This window comes from Ursus arctos, unplaced genomic scaffold (genome assembly GCF_023065955.2).
Source record: "Ursus arctos isolate Adak ecotype North America unplaced genomic scaffold, UrsArc2.0 scaffold_14, whole genome shotgun sequence".
NCBI classification, from domain to species: Eukaryota; Metazoa; Chordata; class Mammalia; order Carnivora; family Ursidae; genus Ursus; species Ursus arctos.
This window is the reverse complement of record NW_026622808.1, coordinates 11,656,645-11,682,453: the sequence shown is the minus strand read 5'-3', so window position 1 is coordinate 11,682,453 and position 25,809 is coordinate 11,656,645. Positions and strand designations below refer to the sequence as shown.

The window sequence follows — 25,809 nt, the reverse complement described above, 5'->3', positions numbered from 1 at the left end:
GCCCCTGGGGAAGGCCTGGGGAGCCGGGAGCCGTAGCCCTGGGCCTCTGGCTCCTCTTGTCCTGGAAGCCACCGAGCTGGGCTCTATAAATAGTTCAGGAAGGGGGAGGGAGAAGGCTAAGCAGGGCTGGAGGGGCCAGGCCTTTGGGTGGGAGGTGTGGAGGGGGCAGGGAGCTGGTAGAAGGAGCCCAGAGCCTGAGGCCCAGCTCTGCCCCACATGACAGCTGCTGGCCCTGGGTGGTGGGGTCCTCTGGGCGGGAGCTGCCGAGCTCAGTGGGGCAGAGTCAGTGCCGCTCAGGGAGGAGGGGCCGTCCTCCTCCCTCCTATCCCCGGACCTGTTTCTGGAGGCCTGTGGGTCAGGATGAGAACTGTGAGGTCTGCTGGCTGTCCTGAGACCCTTCCCCAGAGCCCAGGGGTCCGGGACAAGCTATGGCAGGGTGCTGGCTCTGCCCAGACCTCACTGTCCCCTCTTGGGGCTGCAGTCCCCAGGGTGAGCCAGGGGAGACCTCCCCAGGCCGTGGGGCCAGGGCCTAGGGGCTGGGGCTCCTGGAAATGGAAAATGTGAGCCCGACGGCCTTATCTGGGCTGGAAGCAGCTGTCTCCACTCCACACCCTCCACAGCCCCCGGTCAGCAGCAAGGACCTCAGCCACTGCAGGCTGGGGTGTGTGTTGTTTGTTCTCTGGCTAGCCTGAGCCCCAGCAGAGGTCCGTGGGAAGTTCCTCCTCCACCGGGACCCAGAGGCCCAACCTGGGTCCAGGAGGGTGGGAAGCTCTGCTCAGGGTCACTGCGTCCCCAAACCCTTCGCATTTTATGTGCAAGGGTGCAGAGCAGCCCGTGGCACCCGGGATCTGTACCTTCTAGGCCTTGTGGGTCTGCCAGACATGGGGCCCGTGACGTGTACGACGGAGCTGAGAGAGTGACACACACGTCTGCTAGAGGGCGGCACGCGCAGACACGTGACGTGCACACACGCACATGTGTGTAGTATCAGTGCCGTAAGACACATCCCAGCATCCATGTCAGCACATGTACTGTGGGCACGCACACGTGTGTGTAGAAACACATGCAAGTGCATGAAGATCCCTCCCGCAAACAGGGGTACACGTGCCCTCCGCAGTGTGTGTGGGTGCAGATACGTGAGCAAGCACTACAGACCCTGTGACGCCCGCGTGTTCCCTCCACACAGACACACCCACGGGTGTATGCCACGTGTGCAGATGCCCTCAGATGCACGGGGGAGACGTGAGCACTGCACATTTATGTGTGGCTGGCCGAGTGTCCCCTGCGGATGGAGTGATGAAGTCTGAGGTTTGGTTGCAGTGACCCGGGGACAGGACTCTGCCTGAACTCCCAGCGGCCTCAGGGTCCCGGGATCAGCCCCAGTGGTGCTGTTTCCCGCTGGCAGAACCCCGCGTGTCCCTCTCCTAGGTCCCGGCTGGAGACGAGACTCCGAGGCCTGGCTGCCCTGGGGCTCGGGCTCCTGCACGGCCTTCCCCGGATCCCACCTGCGAGCGTGGCTCTGCACTTGGCCCGAGCCCAGCAGCCTGGCAGGACAGGGTAAATATATGCCCTGCGTCCCCACTCCTGTGGATCTCGTACCAAGGCAACCGTTTCCAGGACGGAGGCTGGATCCAGGATTTGGGAGGAGGAGTGGCGAGGGTTATGTCGGCCAGGGGATCCAGGCCTGGAGAGCACTTCTTGGAGCCCTTGTTAGCGTGTTCCCTTCGGGTACCTACTACGGAGCATGAGACGTGGGGTGTGGCTGCTTTCCTGTACCTTCCCAGTTAGGAAGCTGGATTGCCCGGCCAGCTAGCTGTCCTGCAAGCTGAGGGCTGCGTGCGGGGTGTGGCAGGCCCATCATCATGGGTCTGGCCTGGCCCATGACCCTCCAAGCTGAGCCCTCCTTGGCAGAGAGGCTTGGAGGGATCCCTAGTGCAAAGGCTGACATGACCTCACAGGCACTCTCTGTGCAGCCCCCGTGGGTCCCCAGGGCTCACCGTTCCCTCTAATGCATCCTCGGACCCACCTTAGCGAATGGCACCCCCACACCTCCCAGGTACCCAAGCATCTCTTCTGTCCTACTCACCGTCCAGCCGTCTAGCAGTCCTCCTGGCCCCACAGGTTCGCCGGTGAGCACCCTTTGCCCAGGCATCCAATCACCCAGGGTTTCCTGAGCACTTTCTAAAGCCAGTGCCGTTCCAGATGTGGGGATGGGTGAATGGCTGAGGCAGGGACCCTCTCTCTGAGCAGGGTTGCTACATGCTCATGCAAGTGTGTGTACGGCCAGCGTCCCCATGCACAGGGACCCGGGCTGCAGTGAGTGGAGGGGTGGTACCAGCCAGGCAGGCAAAAGAATGTGGAGGTCTGATCATTCCTCCCCTTATGTCCTTTCCCTGCCTGGCAAGCCCGATGTGACCTGTGATCTCAGGAACTGAGGGGGGCAGAAGGCTGGAGGCTGGTGGGTATAGAGAGGGGCCGAGGTGGAGCCGTGGAGATCATCAGCGTGGGGGTGGGTGTGGGTGATTCTACCCAGGGACGGTGTGCAGGTGAGAGGGGCCCACCATGGTGAAGGGAGGAGTGAAAGAACAGTCACTCAGGAGGGTCACTGGGGTGGGAGAGGCAAGGCGGTGGGAGTCAGGAGAGAGCGAGGAGGAGGAGGGAGTGGTCCTCAGGGAGTATTGCCAGAGGGCCGTGGGTGGGGTGGCTGGAGCCCTCTGCCGAGCAATGCGGGGGGAGTGCAGCCTGCAGCCCGCCTGGGGAGCTGGGAGGAGCTGCCCAGACTTTGCTGAGTGTGACTGTTGCCCAGGGAGGTGTGTTGGGACTCGCATGCTGGAAGAAGGATCTCCAATCTGGGGACAGGGCCCTGGGCTCCAGTCCTGCCCCAGGAGGAAGAGGGTCAGTCCCTGTACCTCCGGGGGCCTCGGTTTCCCCATCGCAGGTAAGTGACTGACTTCCCTGACTTCATAGTTCTGGCGTGGTGAGGATTTGATTTCGAGAAGTGACAGGAGGCAGGGGGCCTGGGGAAGGCTTGTCCCCCGTCCAGTTTCCAGCACTAGAACAGGAGCAGTTCAAGGGCCCAGCAGCAGTGGAGGGGTGGGCGCCAGATGAGGGGGAGCTGGAAGCCCCACACCACAGCCCCCTGGACCTGGGGGGAGGTCAGCCTCACTAGCTCGCTGACATCAGGGCTGGTGAATGTGGAGGGAGTGCAGTCCCGGTCAGTAGGCAGTCCTGGCCTCCCTCGCGGCCTGGTACAGGACGGGGGCTGAGCTGGAACCCAGAGGCCACCTCCCCCAACCCCCTCCCCATCCCAGAATCTCCTGGGTCCCCTTCCCTCCCTCTGTCCCTGCCCCTCTGCCCCTCTCTTCATGCTCCTGGTACAGCTCTCCTCTCCCAGGCTCATCTCCAGCTACTGACTCAGTGGTCTGACTGCTGAGGGAGAGTGGCCAAGGGGGACGGTCTGATTCTGGGACTGTCTGCCTTCCCAGAACCCACAGTGAGCCCCACCTCCGCCCTTGACAGAGTCCGACTTCAGGGCCAGAGGGAGCCCTGCCCTGCCCCTCCCTAAGCAGCTCCTCCCAAATGTTCTCCTGGCGGATGGGGACAGCAGAGAACTCACCCAAGGTGGGAGGTGGGAGAGGGAGGGGGGACCCCTGCCCACGCCCACCCCCATGGATGCTGCAGGTTCGTGCTAGGCGGTCACACTCGCTAGTGCCCCCCAGGACTTCCCACACGCTTCTTCCATGGGTCCTGCAAAGGAAGGGACTGGGCTTTTCTGGCCGAGACCGGGTCTCTGAACCTCTGGCTCCCATGCTCAGACCTGCAGGGGCCATGAGTGCTGGCAGGGTTGGGGGTGGGGTGGAGAGGCTCTCCCAGCCTCTCCCAGCCTCTCCAAAGATTCTGCCCAGAGAAAGAAGGCAGGGAGAGTTTTGGCTCACCCCGTGCAGACGGCTGCTTGGAACACACACTCACACATTTACACGCACATGAAACATGCACGCCTTTTGGCACTTGACTTTCTCATGAAATAATTGCTGGAAGGCTTCTCGGATTAGGTAACCCAGTGTTCCTTCCTGTCCCCGTGGTGGAGGGGAGTAAGGGAGGGGGGGATCCACGCTCAACATCTGTCAGGCTGATCCACAGTCCCGGAATCCAAACACGACAGCAACAAGCCCTTCAGACCTCTTGTTCCCGAGGCATCTAGCTGGGCCTCCTTCAGGTGGTCCTGGCCTGGTAAGGAGAAGGCTCGTCAGGAAAGATTTTCGGGAAAAGGATGGGATTTGCCATTTTTATTTTAGAGCAGATGACAATGACACAGAAACTCAGAGAATCTTTGCTCATCATCCCTCCGGTCCTCCTGAAGCAACAATTGTTTCCCTTCTTGCCTTTCTTGTGAGGGTTGGGCGGTGGGGGAGGTTGGAAGGGAGGGTATCTGGGCTTAGGCATGAAAGCAGTGTTGAGAGGGAACAGAGGTGGGAACAGTGACCGAGACTCTGATGCAGGGACAGGGCCCATTAGTCCAAAACTCACTCATCCTAGGATTTGGAGATTTGGCCCTCAGTGCACGCTTTCCTCTCTGCCAGACCTCAGCCTCCCCTGGGCCCCCTACCAGGATCCCCCACCAGGGGCCCCTTGCTGAGCCTGGAGCCCCTGCTGACCACTGGCTAGCAGAACACAAAGACGGAGCCACACAGAGTGGGGCTGGGAGGGGCCCTCGCACGGGTCACCTCAGCCCTTCGGTCTTCATAGCAGGTGCAGCAGATTCCAGGCAAAGCTCCCCCAGGTGAGTGTGTGCCCGTGAGAGCCGTGCCCCCAGGGTAGAGCGGGCAGAGACCGGGACAGGCGAGGGTCAGGACGGCAGTGCTGGGGGGCTCCCTGAGCAGTGGGGAGTCCCCACCCCCAGGGAGACCGGGCCCCGTCGGTGAGAGCCGGAGGGAACGCATAACCCGCATCCGTGGACTCCAGGTTAAAGTACACTTGGGGGCCGAGGCCTTCTTCCGGCGGTGCGGCCGCCCCTCGCCCAGGCCTTACGCCCCTCCTCGGGGTCGGAGGGGAGAGCCCTTGGACCGGCGCTCCCCCTGCGGCCCCGCCCCTCCGGTCCGCGGCGCCCGGCGCTCCCCGATCTGTGCCTCCGCTGCCCCCCCTACCCCGCCCGCGCGCCCCGGCCCCGCCCCCGAGACCCCGCCCCCGCGCGGCGCCCAGTCCCGGGGCTCGAGGGCCCGCCCCGCCCCCTGCCCGCCCCTCCCGCCGGCCCTCGGGCGAACCCAGCCCGGGGCGGCCAGTCGCAGCCCGGAGCTGCGGAGGCGGTCGGCTTCTCTCCCCGCCAGGCCCGCGCGCCCCGTCCGGCCATGGAGCCGGGCCCCGACGCCGAAGAGGCGCGCACGGTGCGCGAGGCGCTGGGCCGCTACGAGGCGGCGCTGGAGGGCGCGGTGCGCGCGCTGCACGAGGACATGCAGGGGCTGCAGCGCGGCGTGGAGCGGCGCGTGGCCGAGGCGCTGCGCCTGGCCGGCCCGCTGGCGCGCACCGTGGCCGAGCTGCAGCGCGACAACCAGCGGCTGCAGGCGCAGCTCGAGCGCTTGACGCGGCAGGTGGAGGCGCTGGGCTTGGGGACCGGGCAGTCCCCCGCGGCCGGCACTCCCGGCACTCCCAGCCCTCCGCCCGCGCCCTGCGCCCCCGGCCGCGCGCCCCGCCTGGGCTCCGCGCGCTTCGCCAGCCACGCCACCTTCTCGCTGTCCGGGCGCAGCCAGGTGAGCCTCGGAGAGCGCGGGCGCCGCTGCGCGGGCTCAGGGGGCGTGGGGCTGCGCGCCCTGGGACCGCCCCTCCGCCGCGAGTGTGTGCGCCCGCCCGCGCGCCTCTGCTGGGCTGGGGGCTGTGCCGCCGCTGGCCGCTGGGACTCGGGGTGGGGGTCTGGCCACCGCTGCGGAGTGGAAGAGGGCTGGAGAGCCTGCCCGCTGCACCTGTCTCGGGCCCCCTCCTTTCTTTGGAGCCAGGCCCTGTTTGCCCAGAGTTCTGTCTCCCTCTTCCCTTTGTCCCATGACGCTAAGGGCTTGGGCGCTGAGATAGGGCCCCTGACCGTTTCAACACCGCCTGGGCCTCGCCGCCGGCGTGTCCGAATGGTCAGCAGCCCCCCACTCCCCACCTCCATTCACGCGCCCCCCGCGTTGCCGCTTCACTGAGGCCTGACGGCTCCGTTATTAATTAACCCAGATTGAGAACTCAGGCCCCCTGTGCGTGTGAGAGAGGGAGGCGAGGACACAATGTGGTTGGGGCAGCCGCGTTTGGAAACTGGCAGGGGGTTAAGAGAGCCAGGGAAACCAGCCTTGAGCAGTGTCTAGCTTTCTGGGGTCAGTGACCCGCGCGGGGGGTGGTGGAGGCTGGTGTGGACCAGTCACTTCCCTGAGCATGGGGCCTCCCGGAGAGGTAGGTTAGACTGTTTCCATGGTGTGTGCAGTGGCCCTTAGGTGGGATTTTCCACTCTGCTCAGGCACGTGCTCGGGGGTTGGGTTTCCAGGGTCTGGGTCTGAGCCCTGTGCACCTGCTGCCCCTCCTTGGGTCAATCCCTCATGCATTCACTCTCTGGTGTGGGCTGGACTGCACCTCAGGGGCCAGGAGGAGGGTGAGCAGATCAGGGCCTGCCCCTGGAGGTCCCAGCTGGGTGAGAGAGGGCCCCAGATAGAGCGGTACCAGCTGTGTGGGCAGCCAGATTGGATGTTCCTTCCCAGTGGGTGTCCCAGGAGGCCTTTGTGCGGGAGGCCCGGGGCTCCTGCTGCTGGTGCAGGTGGAGGTGGGCTGGGGGCTGTGCTTGCAGGCTCAGCAAAGCTAAGAGGACTGCCTGGCCAGAGGGGAGCCGGGTGGGGATGAGAGCGGAGGGGTGAATTGTGAGGACCCTCTGGGTGCTGGGTAAGGGAGCTGGGCTTTGTCCCTGGGGGTGAGACATTCTTCAACCTTTGGTGGCTGCAGAGCCCCTGGGTGGCCCAGTGCTCGGTGTGAAGTGTCTGAAATATGGATACACTTAATTCTGTCCTATGAGCACAACACGCTCCATGTCCGTGGTATAAAATCACCACCGTGAGCTCACACGTGCCTAATAAACTGTGTCATCGGCTGTTTCTGAAGTTGTACCCTAACACACATGCTCATGGAAGCAGCTGCCCAAGGCTTCAGAAAAACAGCGTCCACGTCACGTGTATACGAGCATATATTTGCACGTGCTTGCTCGTACGTGTGTGGAGGGGGCTCTCCGCTCATCTGCCTCCGTGGGAACTGGCCATTCTCGCCTAAGGTGAGCTTCTACTCTTGGTTATGGGGTGGTGGGTGAGGGGCGCTGGGCAGCGAGGGATGGGGTCCTCCCTGGTGCCATCCGCAAGCTCCCGCAAGATGGATGGCAGGGTGGGGGGTGGCTGGAGACAGGGTGGGTTAAGTGGGACGGCCCGAGCAGAGAAGACAGTCTGAACTGGGGCGGGGCAGGGGCATGGAAACCGGGGGCTGCCTCGGGGAGAGGTCTGCAAGGGGGAGTCAGCAGGGTGAGGTGGTGTTTGGGCGCAGACGGGAGCCTTCCCCGGGGAACTGCCGGGTCACAGATCTGGTGGAGATGCCAGGTGCTTGTTGGGTCATGCTGCGCGTGAGGGGCTGCGGACGTCCGAGGGAAGCTGTCCGAGGGCAGGTGGAGTCCGGATCTGGGGTGCCAAGAGTGGTCGAGGCTGCGTGTCAGGGAGCTACAAGGGGAGAGCTGGCGGTTGAAGCCCTGAAACGGGCGAGGTCTTCAGGGCAATTGTACAAAAGGACAAGGTGGGAGTCCTGGACAGGGGAGGAGATGCCGGGGCCAGCAGGCCCTAGAGAGCAACAGCTTGGGGTCAGGGACGCTGCAGCTCTTTCGGGGATGGGGACGGAGACACGGGTGGAAAGTGGGTTTTGGGCCTCAGAAAGCATTGCTGAGTCCTTGGGTGGGGGATGGTCAAGGTCTCCATGGGGGGGTCAGCTTCCCCTCGCCTGACTTCAGAAGCGCTGGTCCCCACTTCTTACGCAGCCCACCTCTCAGGAGCGCTGACACGCACTCCCGACCAGGTGCTGGCAGCGAAGGGGGCCGTGTGGAGCTGTGTGCGCCTTCCCGCTCATGTGGTGTGACGAGCAGCTCGGTGACACACAGGGAGCTTGGTCACGGACAGGGAGTCGGCTTCAGGCTGGGCACGGGGCGGCTGGTCCTTCACACCCCGTGTCTGTGTCACGGGGGAGGGTCTGCTTACGGCTGCGCCGAGGCTGGGGTTAGCCTGCCCCTCTGTAATCAGCGAGACTTCGAGAAGAAGCTTCTGCTCTCTGCTGTTGCAACCTGGGGGCTATAAGTGTCGGAGGTGGGTCACGCTGAGCGTATCCGTGTGCCCGGAACTTAATGCAGAAAGAGTTGATCCCGTAATCCACTTCCGAGTGCACAGACCTTGCCCTTGCTGGGTAGTGAGAAGACAAAGCCGTAGCCTGGGACGCTGCGGGAGGAGGGAGAGGGCAGGCAGTGGAGTGGAGCAACCAGGGTGGACTGCCCGTAGGAGGCCCAGGTCCCTGGAGCAGACAGGGGCTGCCTTTGTCACGTCTGCCGTGAGGCCTTGGGAGCGTCTCCTTGGAGGGGGATCTCACTTTCTGTATCTAAACCGGGGGGGGGGGATTGGGCTGGGCTGGGTGGGCCCCTCGCGCTGGGTGGACGGGGTTCTTCCGACAGTGACACCGGCAGATCCGTTCGCTGATCCGTTCACGCGCATGCACAGGGGCCGGGGCCTGTGGAGGGTGGCGGCCGCCTGAGGCCAGGCGGAGCTGTTCCCTGGAAGTGTCCTCATGGCGCGTTCTCACGGTGGAGGTCCTCAGGGACAGCTGCCAGGAGCTTGGGTCGAGGCCCGCCTGCGAAAGAAACCAGACTCCCTTATCTGCCTTCCTCTCCCAGGCGCTCCGTGCGATAGCAGAGGTCGCTGCTCTCGGGAGGCAGGCACGTTTGGATTGTCTTGAGAACCGTGTGAGGGAGGGAGGGGGAGCAGCGGTCTGGGGTGGGGGGCTCGGTCACTCCAGGGCTGCCCGCGGCAAGTCGGGGGGGGGGGGTCAGGCAGAACTGAGAACACCTGACATGTGCCCGCCTTCCCGAAAGTTTACAGACTTCCCAGGGAGGGGACTGTGTCTCTGGGATCCCTGAAATCGCTCGGCCCGCGCCTCCCCACGGATGTCCCCAGGCCTGGGCTCCCCGACAGGGGCCCCCTCCTCTTCACACAAAGCCCAGATGGAGAACCCCGCAGGACCAGTTCCCGTCCCCCAGGCTCCCAGTCCCAGCACCCAGAGGAGCCTCCCTGGTTCTCTTCCTGGGGCCGAGGCAGACTGCCCCCCAAGACCGAGCTGGAGGCCCCAGGGGTGTGCCTGGGGACCCCAACAAGGGCTTGCTCCAGCCCAGCTCACAGAGGTCCTGCTGGGGTGGTTACCCCCTTGCCACCCCATTTCCTCCCCCTCATCTGGCTAAGACAGGTCTAGTGGGAGCCAGGGCCCACCCTGCCCCAGGCTCTAGGGGGCACGTTGGTGCTGAGCTGTCCTCTGTGTTCTGGACACAGAGCTCTCTGTGGACAGAGCCTTGGGTTAGGGTAGGAGACCCGGGCCCCAAACCTTGACTCCAGCACTGCCTTGAGAAGAGTGGGGGTTTAGGCCACCAGGGTGTGTGACGGTGGGATGGAGGGTGGTCTCCGAAGATCCCCCTTGGCCTGAGATGTGGGCAGAGCAGAGCCCTCTCCCCGAGTGAGGGACAGGGGACCCTGGGGGTCTGGGCTTAGCCCCCACCCTGGCTGCAGTCTAGCAGAGACCCCTTGATGGGAAACTGGCTGGTCCAGACCTTCTTTCTGTCTGGTTGTGGCATCTGGTCCCCTGGGGCATCCCAGGGGTGGGGACCTGCAACGTGCAGGGGCAGGCGTCTGGGGGCCCCCCCATAGAGACCCACATTCCTGAGGAATGGTTTCACCATCAGCCTGTCCCTCCAGGCTCCTACCTGGACCTGTGGCACCGGTTGGACCAGAGTAGGGAGGGTGGGGGGACATGGAGACCCTGGAGCTGAGTTGGCCCTTGTGACCGGTAGGGGCTGGGGTTCAGGGTGGACTTCTGCTGAGTTGGCTTCCAGTCAGCCCACGTGTGGCTCTGGGGGTGCTCGCAGATGCCCCCTTCTCCACTGCACCTGCGAGGGGGCCCAGCCCCTCTCCCATCTCCTGAGTCAGGAGTTGAGGGGTCACGTGAATCCTGTCCTTTCTCTCTTCTGCAGGGACCCCACCCCACAGAGGGTCCCTTGTCCCACCTCTTCTGTCTGGAGGAGCCCCTCTGACTCTCCCCATCTCCCCTCATGGCAGAGTTTCCCCCCACTTCCCCCCCCCCCCCGCCCTGATTCAGTTCCTAAACTCACCAGCAGGCTCTTTGATGAACTCAACAGGCACGGTCTAGATCTCATCGCGACTTTTCCTTGACTCCAGGCCACCTTTGGGTGCCGCGGGCAGACCTGCCTTTTTGCTGCACGCCCCCCCACCCCTCTGGCTGCTCCTCCTCTCAGACACCCATTCTCCCCGTCCCAGGCCCCGTGCGCCCCAGGCCGGCTCTTGCTTCTCCTGTTTCTCCCGCATTCCTCCATCCGTCCTCTTCAACTGCAGGCTCAGACAGCCGGCTGTCTCCTGACCTCAAGTCCGTGTTTCTCCAGGGGACACCTTACACTCAGCGTGTCCCACACCCAAGTGCTTGTTTTCCCACCAGCACCCTTCCCTCCCTCTCAGCACTCGGGTCCAAAGCCGGGCTTCGAAGAGACCTCACCCCTCTCCTCCCTCCACATGCACTCACTCCCCCCAGAGCTCTGAGCCCTTCTGCCTTTGCCCTCCCGTGGCCCCGCGTCCCCTCCCCTCTGGGCTGGCACCAGGGGCTGCACAGTGTGTCTCCCGCCACTGGACCAGAATGCTTTGTGCCTCGAGGCCTGTTTCTGCAGGCACGAGTCGCTCTGCTGGGAATGGTCTCCGCTCCTCGTCCACCCGGCTCACTCCAGACTTGGCTTGGGCACTGCCGTCTCTGGGAAGCCCTCCCTGACCCACTGGGCTGGAGGAAGTCTGTCGTAGGCACGACTCTCAGGTGGCTTGGTGGTGGTGTGTGCTCGAGGTCCTGGCTCCCCCACCAGACTGACTCCCCCTGGCAGAGTGGCGTCCGCTAGCCCTGGGTGCAGGAGCAACCGAGCTGTCTGGGGCCCGGGATGGGCTTCGTTAGTCATCTGGGAACCTTGCAGAGCGGGAACCAGCCTGGAGGTGTCTAGGGAAGGGGACGGCCGACCTCTCTAGGTGCCCATCGCGGCCTCTCAGGAGAGCCCTGGTCGTGGTCAGCCTCGATCCCTTTCCTGCCAGGTGGACCCGCAGCCCCCGGCCTTGCAGACCCTCGGGGCCCCCACACGTCCCTCACCGTGAGAAGGGCAGGGCCCCAGTGGAGGAGAATGTCCCTCCTGGACACAGAGGTCAGGTGGTTCTCCCGTGCGGCTGTGGACAACACGCCCCTTCTCCGAGCCCTTGGGATCTGCCTGCCGCGTGCACCTGGGAGCACGGGAGCACGGTGGTTTATGTGGTGCGTCCAGAGAACAGGCCTGACACCTGTGAGACGCTCCGATGGCTCTTGAGCGGCCTGGCCTCCAGCAGGGAAACCGAGACCCGGAAGGGGCATGACCTGAGTTAAGCAACACGGTGGTCAGTGGCACGGCCGCGACACCGGGCCCCCCAGTGGCTCTTGGGATTGGCTCTGCTGCAGTGAAGAGGGGAAGGAGGGACCCCAAGGAGCCAGTCAGGCCCCCATACTCCGGGCATCCAGGCAGATTTTGTAACTCTGGGTCTAAGGAAAAGTCCTCAGTTCCCCCAGCCTGATGTTGGCCCTGAGGACCTTATGCTTTTGGTTTTGGCTGCCCTCCCAGTGGAGCCGTGCTTGCCTGCCCGGCTCAGATGAATGGCTCTCCCTGGCAGGGGTGCAGGCTCTCCCGGGCAGGGGTGCGGTCTGGGAGAGGGCTGGGCCACCTTCTAAGCAGCTCAGATCCCTTGCTCCCGATCTCTTGTCCCCGGCACTCTTGGGCACGTCTGCCTGGCTGGATCCCGGGGCTCAGCGGCAGGGGGCTGGGTCCACCCCAGTGTGCTGTGTGGCCTGGGCCCACTACAGTGTCTTCTGGGGGCTGTCTCTCAAACCTGAGTGTTGTTTGCCCCCAGAACAGTGATTTTGGGGGTGGGCCCCCCCTGACGAGGCCTCCTTGGTGGCGTGTGTCTCTGCAGAGTGTGGACCACCAGGACGAATCCAGCGAGCTGGAGCTGAGAAAGGCCTCGGACTCGTGCATCATGGAGAACGGGCACCAGCCAGGGGCAGGTAGGGGCCGACGGCACAGGACGGGTGGCTGGGGTTTGCATCTGTGCCAGGCCAGCCCCTGGCTGGGAGGGCACCTGACCCTGGACCCCAGCAGGTAGAGAGGCTGCCAGGAGAGTGGCTTTGGTCAGGACGAAGCAGAACTTTTTCAGCACAGAGGGAAATGGGAGCTCTCGAAAGGTGATGAGCGTCCCTGTTTCTGGAGGAACGCAAGCAGGGGCTGAGGAATCATCCAGGCATCGAGTAGCCTAGAGTGGCCGACCCGCTGGCTAGTGTTTATTGAGCTGACCGTGAGGGCAGTTTGGAACAGACATAAACTCTGGTTGGAGCATCGAGGCGTCCCCGGAAGAGGGAGGTCAGGGAGGCCTTCCTGGAGGAGGTGGACGGAGGGTTCAGAGAGGCTAGTGTCCTCCTGGCAGAGGGGGGTGGTCTGAGGTCCCTGTGAATGCCACGACTGGCCTGCACCCCCGCCCCTCTGGTCACGTGTTCAAGGTCTGGGTGATGGACCCCCGGATGCTGGCCAAGCCTTCCCGGCACCAGAGCCCCCAAAGCCTCGCCCCGTGAGCCTCTCCTTGCGGCAGCCTCACCAGCCTGTCACGGCCATCACTCGGGTCTCTGAGCGGTTCTCGGGGGAGACCTCAGCTGCGGCGCTCTCGCCTACGTCCGCCGCCATTCTGGGGGGCCTCAGCCCGAGCCCCAGTGAGGCCACCACACCCTGGACTCCCGGTCCCAGCGGTAGGAGCACGAGAGCATGGCCTGGGGGCAGGGTGGGAGGGCAGGCAGGGCTCGGGGGTGGGGGGTTGGCAGGAGACCCAGAAAAGCTGGGGCCAGGCCGCAGCCCCACCTGTGCCTGCCACTGCAACCCCCTTCCCCAGCCCGTCAGCGCGGCCTGTCCCTGCCTGACTGAGGGATGTCCCGCGGGGCATGACCGTGCTGTCGTGACAGGTCCAGCCGCGGGGAGAAGGTGGCTTGCACCCCTGCACACTTTGGCATGGTTCCCGGGCCTGGCTTGCTGTGGTCAGGCTGCCGGTGGTGGCCCTGGGGTGGGTTTGGGAACAAAGTGTTTGCTGGGTATGTGGCACAGGAGGGCCTGGGTCCTGTGCCCTCAGACGCAGGGTGGGGACACCTACAAGACCTTTTCCATCCTTCTCTACTCAACTGCTGGCCAAGGTGGGGCCCGTGGAGCCTGGGGGCCTGCCTGCCCGGGGAGTGATGCCGGGGCAGGGGAGGGGGGCTGGCGGCTGGCCCTCCCCTCCACGCCCAGGCCTACTTCTCTTCTGTCCTCGTCCCACAGAGAAGAATCCTTCCGTCCCGCGGTCGAGCCCCGGCTATGGGGCAGTATCGGCAGGCAGGAACAGCGACAGGTGGGTCAGATGGCCGCAGCTCCCCAGCCCCCAGCGGCGTGCCCCCTGTGCTGAGCCAGGGCCCAGAGCCGGGGCAGCAGGGGCAGGGGAGGGGTGTGGAGGGGAGGCAAGGCAGTCCTCCCCTTGAACAGTCTTGTTTGGAGAAATATGGTCGCAGCTGTTTCTGTGTGGACTCCTCTGGGCGAGGATGGGAGGGTGTCTCAGGCCCCACAGAGGAAGGAGGGCGGGAGGCTGTCTTCATCCTGGCTGGCTGGGCTCCCTCTGTGGGGTGCTTTCTGGCAGATGGGACGGAGGAGGTCCCTGGAGAGGCCCCTGGGCTGGGGCAGGTGTGGGGGGGCCCCCCCCACAGTGTAGGCCCCCTCCTGGCCCCCCAGGCCAGCTGGACTGAGATTGGAGCTGGGATGGGGCTGGGGGGCTGGCTTGGCTTTTCTTGTAATAATAAAGGAAAATTGTGATTTTCTGGCAAACTGTTGAGGAGGAAACAAAGGGTGTCTTATCTAGTGGTGGTGGAGGGGGCCTGGGCCTGGGCCTGGCGGGGCTGGTCTGGGGTGTGCCCCCTGCCCGCCCCAGCGATTGGCACCTGCTGAGGGGTGGGTGATTATGCCCAGAGAGAGGGCCTACTCTCCCTCGGGGTTGGGCCTGGACAGAGGCTGGATCCTCAAACCGGCTCAACAGGTCGGGCCTGGAGCGGGTGGTCCCTCCTCTGTTCCTGCCACGACAGCCCCCACTTTGGCCTCCGTCACTCCGTGGGGCGACCCTGAGCCCGTGTGGGCCGGGGTGTTCCCGACACACTGGTTCTCTCCTCAGCCCACCCCTGGTGACGCTGCCCCGGTCGCCCCCATCCCCCCCGCCGCCAGCCACCGCCCAGGCCCGGCGCCGGGAGCTGGTGAGGTCGCAGACGCTGCCCCGCACGTCGGGAGCACAGGCCCGGAAGGCCTTGTTTGAGAAGTGGGAGCAGGATACCGCGGGCAAGTACGGACGCTCATGCCCAGACTGGGGGCCCAGCCCCAGGTGGGGACCAGGGGGTGTAGCACAGCAGAGCTGGCCCTGCCCTCGTCCCCTTCATGAGAGCCCCTCGCCTGCCCCATTCCAGAGCTGCCCCAGACTGCCCTCCGCCGCCTTCCCTTGGTTTCTGGGCATGACAGGGATTCCCAGGGGGAGCTGAGGGACATGTTGCCCCTCTTAGAGACAGGGCTGGTGTTTGCATAGGTATCCAGCTGTCAGCATGACACCTGCTGTGTGCAGGGTGGGGCGCGGGCCTGTGCAGCGAGGACGTCCCCCATCCTGGCGTCCTCCCACCCATGAGGGAGCCTGATCTCAGCTGCTAGGGAGTGTCCTCGGGGCCCGGAGAAGGACCCCCGTCTCTGGCTAGGAAGGAACCATGTCAGGGTGGCCTCGGGGCGGCTGGGATGAAGGGGGAGCAGAGGGCAGGGGCCTAAGGCCATGCGGGCTCTGGACCCCTGATTTCCGGGGCAGGATATAGATGGGGGCTTGGGGGCTGGAGGGAGGACAGTCCTGCCAGATACGGTCTAGGGAGGATGTTCCCCGGGGGAGCAGAGCAGGTGGGGTCCTCTTGGACCCCCGGCCATCAGAGCAGAGCCCCACCGCCGGCCTGCGCTCTTTGCACAGGGGCAAAGGCGAGGCGCGGGCCAAGCTGAAGCGGTCCCAGAGCTTCGGTGTGGCCAGTGCCAGCAGCATCAAGCAGCTCCTCCTCGAGTGGTGTCGCAAGAAGACTCTCGGCTACCAGGTGAGCCCGGGATCCTGCCCAGCCCGGGGTCACCTCCCTGGCGGGGCTGGGCGGTGGGAGCTGGAGTCCCGTGCCTTCCCCGTGGGCCGCCAGCCACGCGCAGCACGTGCTCGGAAACCCTGGGGCTCCCGCGGCTGGACCCGAGCAGCTGAGGTCTGGTGGCCTGAGGTCTGGGGGCTCGGGCTTCTTGCTGAGCTGGCAGGTGCTGCGAGGGGCTGCTTGTGGGGGAGCCGCGCCCTCGCTCACCTCCCTGTGTTGACCCCCCCCCCCCCGGGCACCGGAAGCACGTAGACCTGCAGAACTTCTCCTCCAGCTGGAGCGACGGAATGGCCTTCTGCGCCCTCGTGCACTCCTTCTTCCCCGACGCCTTCGACTACAGCGCCCTGAGCCCCACGCAGCGGCAGAAGAACTTCGAGCTGGCCTTCACCATGGCTGAGTGAGTACGGCGGGGCCTGAGCCGCCGTCTGCCCCGGGGGGTTGCAGATGTGAGGCCCTCCACTCTGCCGGCCTCCTGCACTGGTGGGGAGATGCAAGTCGGGTAGGGGGGGATCGCCCAGACTCGCCGTGGAGCCGGTGCTCTGCTCCCCACACCTGCCCTTCCTGCTGGCTGCCTGGCCCCTGCTGTGTGGTCTGGGAGACCGACCCTCAGGGCACGGGGCCCGTGGGGTCTCCCAGGGCACCCCGTCTGTCCCCTCAGGGCTGGTGCGAAGACACTGTTGCTTTAGGGCGAGCGGGAAATTGAATAATATCTGCCTGGGAGACGTTTTGCAACTTCTCGAATAGGTCGACTTTGCTTCTCAAAGTGTTGTTCTAGCCTCTGGTGCTGAAGTTGCCGACCTTCCTGAGACCCGCTCACCGGGAGGGGTTTGCGCGGGGGAGACTCTGGGATCCCTCGCGCTTGGGAAGCCAGTCTGCGGCAGCCCGAGGTGCCCCAGGGTTCTGGCGTTCTGGGGGGTCAGAGAGCAGCTGCAGGGAGAGGGTGGTGGAGGGACCAGCTCCCAGGGGCCGTGGGCAGGGGGCTGGGGAAGTGCTCTGTCCTCACGCCAGGGCCAGGGCCCTGTCAGAAGGCAGAGGGCAGGGGAGCCTGGAGACGGGGGGGGGGGGGGGGGGGGGGGGGGGGGGGACGGACGACGACGACGACACACAACACATTTAGGGCTGCCTGATGCTGTTTCCAGGAATTAAGGGGAAGAAGGTCAGGGGGAAGGGAGGCCCCCCAAAGCCGCGTTTCCTGGAGGGGACGTTTATCTCTCCTGGCACAGCCTCTGTGCCTGGTGATGTAAGCCCCTGAGCAGCCTGCGTGTGCCCACCCAGTGCCCTGAGCTGGGGGAGGCCTCCCGGCAGGCCTGGACCCAGGGCCTGGCCGGGGAAGCTACCTTGGGTCCTGGCAGAGCTGAGGGGGCCGCCCCTCCCCGGAGCCGCAGCCCCCGCTGTGGGGGCAGGAGGGAGACCCTGGCTCCGGGCTTCTTGGCTGAGTTGTAGGAACGTTGCTGTTGCCCCTGTGGTGGTCTCGGGTGACACGCTTGGACTCTGGGCCCCCTGGGGTCACAAAAGCTCTTCATATCCTTTAAAAGCCTTCTCTCTCTTGGCTGCTGGGAATTAGCTGTCATCCTAATCACAGGAACAGCTCTGGACGGAGTGCGTTACACAACTGCACCCAGACGGCGGTGAAGCGGAGCCAAGGGGGACGGCGCGATGTTGGGGAGGGGCCCCTCGCAGGGGAGACCCAGCCACTGGGAGCCTAGGGGTGGTGGCAGTCAAACTGCAGAGCCGGGCGTGCGGGGCTGGGGCTCTGATGTGGACACGCGGGGGCCCACTGCAGCCGGCGAGGCCGCATGTGGCCCCTGGAGTTCTCCTCCATCGAGACCAGGGGGCCGTGCCCTGGACGGGGCTGGGCCGAGCAGGGAGAGGGGCCCTGGGCCACGGGGGTGGTGGCCCTGCATCCCAGATCGTGGGGCTCTTAGCCCCATCCCTCCCCCCTCCCCCCTCCCCCCGGCCTCCCTGGCAGCCAGAGTGATGGATCTGTGGCCGCGCTTTCCACGAGGGTTGGGCTCATGGAGCCTCCGGACTTGGAACATGTGTTTCTCCTATTCCCAGTCGGGGGCGGGGGGGGGGGGTGGTGGTGATGGTGCAGGCCGCTCCAGGTCTTGCTTCCCTCCTCCCCAGAGCAAACAGAGGGGTCAGAGGCCTGGCCCTGCCTCCCTGTGGCCTGAGCCTGCTTGTGTCTGGGCAGGGGAGGAAGGTCTGCCTGCCCCCGAGATGAGTTCCGGCTTTTCTGCCGCCTTGGGGGGGGGGGTGCGGGGAGGGCTGCCCAGGGCAGGCCTGTGTGGGGTTTGTTGGGGGCCTGGGAAGGGGCCTCCCCTGGGAGGCCTGTGGGAGGTGACCTCACAGGGGCAGCTTGGGTCACCTGGTTCCTTGGACAGCAGCTTGCTCAGGAGCTAGGAAGGAAGCACAGGGTCACCTGCTGAAACGTGCTGGCCACCCGCTCTCGAAGACATTCCTCCGGTTTATCAGCAAACGCCCAGCAGTCGGGTGGGGCCGTGCAGGCGGCAGGAGCAGGCCGTGTGGGATGGAGGACAGACCGGCCCCTCACACACCGGGTTCACCTCCCATCACCTCCCTTCCATGAGCAAGGGCCTTAGAGGCACAAAGTTGCCTCGGGAACCTGTGCGGTTAGGGGGCTGGTGCTGCCCCTCCTCCCGGTGACCGACCTCCCAGAGATTCCCTGCGCCTAATCTGTGTGAGCAACGGGGTGTTGACAGCAAAGTGAGCTCCCTTGTTGGACAGGTGTCCCGGGCTTGCGAAGCGGGAAGACCAGCCCTTTTATGGAAGGGGCTTTGGTGGGTACGTGGGGGCCTGCACTCTGCGCCCCCCTCCCCAGCCCCAGGCTGAGTACAGCCCCGGATGTGCGGCCCGAGGCTCCCGCTTGCCCTGTGGGGAATGTGTCCTGCTCTCCGGTTACGCCTGAGTGCAAGGGGCTTCGGGCTATTTGTGGTGCCCATGTGTCCCTGTCTGAAAGCAGACGGGACGCTGTAGTCCCAGCCTGGCATCTGTACGCGGAGGAGGCTTAAACAAATAAAAATAACCCTTCCAGCCCCTCCTCCACGTCCCTCCCAGGCCAACCCATGTTGACGGAAGATCAGAATAGAGCTGGGGGAGGAGAATCTCCAACCCTTCTTAACCCCAAACAAGGTGCGGCCACGTGAGCTCATTTAAAAATGGTCGTGCTTTTCCCTGGGACTGTTTTGTGGTGTCTGAGTTCTTGCAACAAGCTTGTGTTGCTTTTACAAAAGCAGTTTATTGATTAAAAAGACAATTGGGTGTATGCTTCGGGGAACATTCTATGTCAGTGATGCCCCAACTCTTTAGAAAGGGCAATCGGGCCCCCAGTACTTTGAGACTTACGTATTGTTATAAAAGTCAGTACCGATCATCGTCTTCCTCTTCTCATACCCTGATTTCGAAATTTCATTCAGCCTGTGTCTGCAGCTTCTAGGAGCCTTGACGCGACATTTGCGGCTGGCAGGGTGGGGACCGGGGCCCTGGTTGTTTGCTGGGAGGCTGGGACCTTGCCCACGGCTTCCCGTCTGGGTCGTGGGGGGGAGGCCGCGGGGAGGCCTTCGCGCCCACCCTCACCGCCACCCTGATGGCGAAGCCCTGCTGTCCGGGCAGGGATGCCCGCCGTGGGAGCCTCAGGAGTGCAGATGGGGTCGGCGCACTCTCCCTGCACAGGCTGGAACTCGCCAGCAATCCCGGGCGCCCTCCGTGCTCTGATAGGAAGGCGGGAAAGAAGCTAGAACCAGCGCAGGGGAGGGAGCCCCAGGCGCCCTTCGAGCTCTTTAGTTTCGAGGAAAGGCACGATAGGAGATTCTCGGAAGATTCTCTTCCAGCATGAGACGTGGGAAAAAATCGGGCTGAGAATAGACTTGTGGGACCAATAGGTAGGAAGGACCCAGAGGCAAAATAGTGTGAGAAATGTGAGGGGAGCTTTCCTGGCCTTGGGGGAGGGAGGGCCACTGGCCTGGGCCTGGAGAAGAGCCCTCTGAGCGAGTGGGGCCACCGTGGACAGCAGCTGCCTCCTCCCCAGTGTTTGGAGGCCGGCACTCAGTCCCCCTCCCCGGCTGAGGGTCGGGGTTTTAATATGGCTCCTGTTTAACTTGGGGATCGCGGAGCCCAGTGTTGGGGGGATGGCCCGGCGCACGTCCAGGGTTGGCTCACCTGGGGTCCTGGGAGGCAGCCCTGGGAAGGCAGGCGGGCAGGTGCTGACCGTCACACGGGAAGGTCGGAAGGCCTTGGATTTGCAACCCTTCCCCACCAACAAAGCACAGTTACAGACCTGCCTTTGTCAGAGGGCAGGCTTCCCCAACACGGAGCCCCGCCCTGGCCCGTCGGGGATGCCAGGGTGCCCTGCCTGGGGCCAAGCCCTATCACCCCAGGAAGCCACTGGGTTCCCTCACAGGGACCCGCTCCAGACCAAGGGGGAGGCCGCAGTGGGCCGCGGGACAGATGTCTGCGTTTCACTCGGACATTCGGGTTCTGGGAGGAGGCCTGGCATCGGGGCAGCACGCAGGGCGGGGCCCAGGGCCGGGGGAAGTGCCCTGGACCCAGGTACAAGTACAAGCAGGGATGGGGGCGTGAGTAGCAGAGCCAGCCTCCCAGCCCAGCTGCTCAGACTCCAGATTCCGACCTTTCTGGGCCGCACGCTTGCTCCTTATATCGGGACACGATGACAAGAATGACAACCACCGCAGAGGCTGACCGCACGGTTTGCGCAGGGCGGTTCCACCAGCCGGGCCGTCAGAGGCCGGGGGACGCGAAGTGTCTTTCTTACCCCAAGTCAGTAAGGCCGGGCTGGGTTGTGGACCCCGACGGTCATGCACTTGTTCATGGGGGAGGAGGCAGGGACCCTGGGACCATGAAGCGCACCCCACCGCAGAGGGACAGGCGCTGACAGCACCGGGTGCAGGCGTTTGAGCCAGGTCGGTGCCATGATCCTGGCGCCCTGGGAAGCACGGGGCAGTGTTTGGAAGGACACCGGCTCTGAGGACACAGGGCTGACCCCTGTCACTGTCGGTGCCGCCTCGGGAGCTGGGGACGGTGGGGGAAACCGCTTTCTTTATAGCCCAGAGAGCGTCCAGCTTCCCGTCTGCAGCAGGGCCCAAGGCTAGACCAGCATTTCGCAGAGTACTGGCGCGGGAAGGCCTGGGGGCTGAGAGGTGGTTGTAGGCAACTTCCTGACCTTGCCCTTGGGACCTGTCAGCCAGCAGGTAGTGAAATCGGTGAGCGGTTCACGCCCCGAGTTAAGTGGGATGGGTGGGGGGAGAAACGAGCATTGTGGGGACATCTCGAGGGCAGAAAGCACCTCTGTGAAACCCTGGACATACGCGCGCGTGTGCCACGTCTCCAAGCACGGGTCTCGTGGAAGTTTTAAAAGACTGTCTGGGAGCCGTCTGGGTGAATTTATTTTTTACTTCATTTGTTTTACATTTTATAGTTCATGCCGATTTTCCACATCCTGCCGATATACGTTGAATTTTTTGCTGAAACTTCACTTTTAAATTAAACTAAAATCTTGCTCATAGAATTCTAACACAAGTGAATTTAGTGACATTTTTGAGTGAACTTTAATTTCACTGAAACTTGCAACAAGGAAGTCTGTTGAAATGAAAACGTGCATTGACTCTGTGACCCCTGGATGCAGGGGTCTGGGCAGCCCTGCCTTGGAGTAAGTGACCCCCGGAGTCTCCTGGGTCACCGGAAGGCCCCGGGGCGGGGGCGGGGCTGGCTGATGGCTGGGACGGTCGTCCTGACACGGGGCTTCTGTGTTTCAGGAATCTGGCCAACTGCGAGCGCCTCATCGAGGTGGAGGACATGATGGTGATGGGCCGCAAGCCGGACCCCATGTGCGTCTTCACCTATGTTCAGTCCTTGTACAACCACCTGCGTCGCTTTGAATGAAGCCCACGGGGCCCGGACGGCCAGGGCCAACCCCCGGAGGAGACCCCCTGGACGGCCAGGGCCAACTCCCCGCGTGGGGCGACCCCAGCGGTTTGGTGTGAGAGCGCTGTTGTTCCTTGGCGTGTGGGATGCCGTCCGGCCCGCTGTGTTGTTTGTTGTGGGCACCGCGCGCTGTGCTCTGCGTGGGTCGCGGCCAGGGCTCCAAGGAAGAGGGGAGAGCTACCAGAGAGCGCGATGGGTGCTAAGTGATTATCTCCCTTCAAATAAAAGGCTTGCCTGTGGATTCTGGAATGTGAGATCGTTTTCCCGCTGGCGAATTTGATACATTGGCTCCACAGGGTTACATTGGTTCCCAGGTGTGTTTATCAAAATACCCAGAGTTCCCTACCTCCCCACATTATCGTAGGCTCCTCTCCTCCCCGCTCTGGGCCTCTGCCAGGAAGCGGGGAGGATGCTCCGTCAGCAGCCCGACACGGAAGACCACGCACGTCTTGGGAAGAAACCGTCTAATCTCTCCCAGGTCCTAGGCAACAGATGACCTTCAAGTCACCCTGGCTCTCTGGGGAGATGGGAAGGCTGTCGCCTGGTCCGAAAGCGCCCCGTCCTTCCCGGGAGGCCCTACAAGTGCCTGGCTAAGAATAGGCTCTCAGGAGGTCAACGCTTTTAGGGAAGGACGAGGCCCTTTGTCCAGAGAGGTAGTTTTATTCACATTTTTTTAGGGGATTTGCTGCAGAGACGTATGGAAAGTAATTGCATATGTACCGTTGACTGTTTGTACATAAAGAGTTGTGTCAAACTTCACTTTGGATTTGTTCTTTCTGTTTGGGACATGTGGGGCCTGTGGACAAGGGGTTTTGCATGCATTTCCAATGAAAATCTGCTTAACCCCCCGCCCCCATCTGCTTCTGTAGTTAAATCACCACCCAGAAAGTTGACAGTCACGTTTGCACATTTGTTGGTCCGTCTCCCTCGTCCCTGCTGTTGGGGGAGCGTAAACTGGGAGTCCCCCTCAGCGTGGATGGGCAGGTCTGTGAGAACCGCGGGCAGCAACAGCAGGCCCTGCTGTGGTCCCATCGAGGAGTGCTGGCTCATGTTTACAGCTGTTTGCACTGGGTTTCTAGCAGAATATCCCCAGATTCCACAAATGTACCCATTGGCTTATTCAGGAACCCTTTTCCAACCAGGGTGGCTTTTAGGCACAAACTTCTAGAATTTCTCTTTAAGGAGCTAATACATCTTCAGCTCACACAATGGACTCCAAACACCAGAGCCTCTGTGCCTTCTCAGACTCACATGCATGTTCCTTGTGTTCGGGGGGACGAGTTGTGTTCGGGCTCTCTGCGGTGTGAGGGGGGATGTGGTGGGAGCTCTCTGGGGTGTGAGGGGGGATGTGGTGGGAGCTCTCGGGGGTGTGAGGAGGCACAGGGTGGAAGTTCTCTGGGGTGTGAGGAGGCACATGTTGGCAGCTCTCTGGGGTGTGAGGGGGGACGTGGTGGGAGGTCTCTGGGGTGTGAGGGAGGATGTGGTGGGAGCTCTCTGGGGTGTGAGGGGGGACATGGTGGGAGGTCTTTGGGGTGTGGGGGCACGTGCTGGGAGCTCTCTGGGGTGTGAGGGGGGACGTGGTGGAGCTCTCTGAGGTGTGAGGGGGAATGTGGTAGAGCTCTCTGGGGTGTGAGGAGGGACGTTGTGGGAGCTCTCTGGGGTATGAGGAGGGATGTGGTGGGACCTCTGTGGTGTGAGGGGGGACGTGGTGGAGCTGTCTGGGGTGTGAGGGGGGATGTGGTGGAGCTGTCTGGGGTGTGAGGGGGGATGTGGTGGAGCTGTCTGGGGTGTGAGGGGGGACGTGGTGGAGCTGTCTGGGGTGTGAGGGGGGATGTGGTGGAGCTGTCTGGGGTGTGAGGGGGGGACATGGTGGCGCTCTCTGGGGTGTGAGGGGGGACGTGGTGGGAGTTCTCTGGGGTGTGAGGGGGGATGTGGTGGAGCTGTCTGGGTGTGAGGGGGGACGTGGTGGAGCTGTCTGGGGTGTGAGGGGGGACGTGGTGGAGCTCTCTGGGGTGTGAGGGGGGACGTGGTGGGAGCTCTCTGGGGTGTGAGGCGGGATGTGGTGGAGCTGTCTGGGGTGTGAGGGAGGATGTGGTGGAGCTGTCTGGGGTGTGAGGGGGGACGTGGTGGAGCTCTCTGGGGTGTGAGGGGGGACGTGGTGGAGCTGTCTGGGGTGTGAGGGGGGACGTGGTGGAGCTCTCTGGGGTGTGAGGGGGGACGTGGTGGAGCTGTCTGGGGTGTGAGGGGGGACGTGGTGGAGCTGTCTGGGGTGTGAGGGGGGACGTGGTGGAGCTGTCTGGGGTGTGAGGGGGGACGTGGTGGGAGCTCTCTGGGGTGTGAGGGGGGATGTGGTGGGAGCTATCTGGGGTGTGAGGGGGGACGTGGTAGATCTCTCTGTGGTGTGAGGAGGGATGTGGTGGGAGCTCTCTGAGGTATGAGGAGGGACTTGGCAGAGCTTGCCAGGAGGGTGAACAGAAGTCAAGAGATTTGCTTGTTGGAGTTAAAGTTTGGTTTTCCCCAAAGTGGAAATACTCTCTCTCTCTCTCTCTCTCTCTCTCTCTCTCTCTCTCTTTCTCTTTCTCTCGTTCTTGGAGGCTTGGGAAGGTGAGCCCTATTATTAGCAAAGACATGGTGCCTGTTATTTATTTATTTATTTTCTTCCAAACTGCAGCTTAGGCTTTCAAACCTAAGGCCAATTTGGGAACACCAGGGCTCTATGAAAAGCATTTCTATATGTTACTGAGTATTCACACATGTTAAATGGAGCTCTCCTGAAATGCAGACGTGGCCTTGCACCTTTGCACATAAAATAGAGCAGATCCTGCCAACAATTTCTCTTAAGCTGGAGGAATGGTGTTCTTCATGTCTCACATTCAGAATAACACGGACTAGAGGGCTCTTGTGACTTACTGGGTTTTGAACTTGATTCCCTCTCTGACAAAGCCCGCAGGTTCCGAGGCTGGGGCAGAAAATGCAGGAAAGCAGCACAATCGGACGACATTTGCAAACCACGGCGTTAGATCAGGGTTACATGAAACTTCCCTTCCGTGACATCCAATTTCAGGTGCCTTTTCACCACGGTACAAATGGTTCCACATCTTTTTTTCCCCCTCCCCCGAGAGAATTATTTCTCAGAGTGCTTGTAAGATTCTCCTGCTTTTCCAGATAGAATCCTTCACCTGGCTTTTGTTAAACCTTATTAAGTCTGACCAAATTGGCTTGTGTTTCCCTGATGTGAACATTTCACCAGAGCCAAGATGGGCTTTAGCTTTTCTGACAGCTGGTGGGTTGTTTCTCCAGGCAAGGGAGAGCTTATAAGCGCTTTCCGAATATGATACAGCACACGCTGGTTGGAGGAGCACGTACAGGCCAGGTGTTTGGGGAACAGTCTGTTAAAGCCAATGAATTTCGCAAATGGGCGAGATGATGAAAAGTTCTCAGCTTCCCCCCCCCCCCCCGCAGCGGTGGGTGCCCGGTAACCGGAGGAGGCAAGCCGGGGATGCTATTTGCAGCCATACCAGCTCTATAGGACTCCAGGCAATTGGGTGGTCAGCTAAAAATGCTGGTAAAGTCGGTCAGTTTGGGGTGGGACATCTTACCAACCCAGCAAAAGCAGTTGGGGATTGGGTTTCTTGAACTGGTGACAGGTGACCTGTGCATTCTGGCGAATCAATTATACCTGGAGGGGTGGCCAGCTTGAGCCCTACACGCTCCTTCTCTTCGCCTGCTCTCACCTCTCACCACTGTTGGCAACGGGCTCCTGCTAAGTGATAAATGTTCTTGGTATGATTATCTGTCTGATCTCCCTTGCTCTTGGAGCCTTTGATCTCTTATCTGTTCATTCTTGGTTCTTCTCTGGCATCAAACAGCTTTCATTGTCCTCTGAAAGAACACATGAGAAATGCCTGGGCTTGCCTCTTCCCTAGAAAGTGCCAGATAAGGAAAACACCCAGGGAAGAGGGAGCGAGAATGCTGGGCTCTCCTGGGTATCTGGGCAGCCTCTGTGGGAGGAAGACGCGGACCAGGCATGATAAAGAGCCGGAAGGGGGCTCCGAAGCAGCAGGGGAGGTGGTGGGGCTGGCGACAGCGGGGGGGGCGATGCCCAGCAGCATTTGGGTCCCTCTGGACTCCCCAGGGTCATCCCTCCGGTGGATCCAGGGCCGTCACGTAGGCAGGGGTATGGACTTGTCTTTTACAAACCCATACGTAATCACTCACAAGTGTCCCTGGCATGTTTGACATCTTAGTGGTGTTAGCAGGGTTGGACACTCTTCCTGGTGTCCGTGGCCTCACTCACACCTCCTGGTCCCCTGCCTCACTGGCTGTTTC

General features: G+C 62.7%; 1 protein-coding gene across 4 annotated transcripts; it reads left to right on the top strand.

The window, feature by feature from the left end:
* The first annotated feature begins 2,802 nt into the window (after positions 1–2,802).
* SMTNL2 (smoothelin like 2) lies at positions 2,803–22,239 on the top strand. Of its 4 annotated transcripts, XM_057311385.1 has the most exons (9): positions 4,142–4,230; positions 4,581–4,780; positions 12,282–12,372; positions 12,862–13,104; positions 13,664–13,733; positions 14,541–14,705; positions 15,363–15,480; positions 15,765–15,916; positions 21,312–22,239. In XM_057311385.1, the coding sequence occupies exons 3-9, from the start codon at positions 12,345–12,347 to the stop codon at positions 21,436–21,438; spliced, it is 903 nt and encodes a 300-aa protein (XP_057167368.1). In that variant the 5' UTR covers positions 4,142–4,230; positions 4,581–4,780; positions 12,282–12,344; the 3' UTR covers positions 21,439–22,239. The 4 variants fall into 4 exon arrangements, with proteins under 4 accessions (XP_057167369.1, XP_057167368.1, XP_026376485.1 ...); XM_057311386.1 differs by lacking the exons at positions 4,142–4,230; positions 4,581–4,780 and adding an exon at positions 2,803–2,938; XM_026520700.4 differs by lacking the exons at positions 4,142–4,230; positions 4,581–4,780 and adding an exon at positions 5,285–5,744.
* The last annotated feature ends 3,570 nt before the right edge of the window (positions 22,240–25,809 follow it).

What these genes read in the sequence shown, in the direction of transcription:
- SMTNL2 (XM_026520700.4), top strand. Translation starts at nt 5,346, where the DNA reads ATGGAGCCGGGCCCCGACGCCGAAGAGGCGCGCACGGTGCGCGAGGCG. An exon ending in CGCTGTCCGGGCGCAGCCAG is followed by an intron (nt 5,745 to 12,281) that starts GTGAGCCTCGGA and finishes GTGTCTCTGCAG; the next exon opens with AGTGTGGACCACCAGGACGA. An exon ending in GAGCAGGATACCGCGGGCAA is followed by an intron (nt 14,706 to 15,362) that starts GTACGGACGCTC and finishes CTCTTTGCACAG; the next exon opens with GGGCAAAGGCGAGGCGCGGG.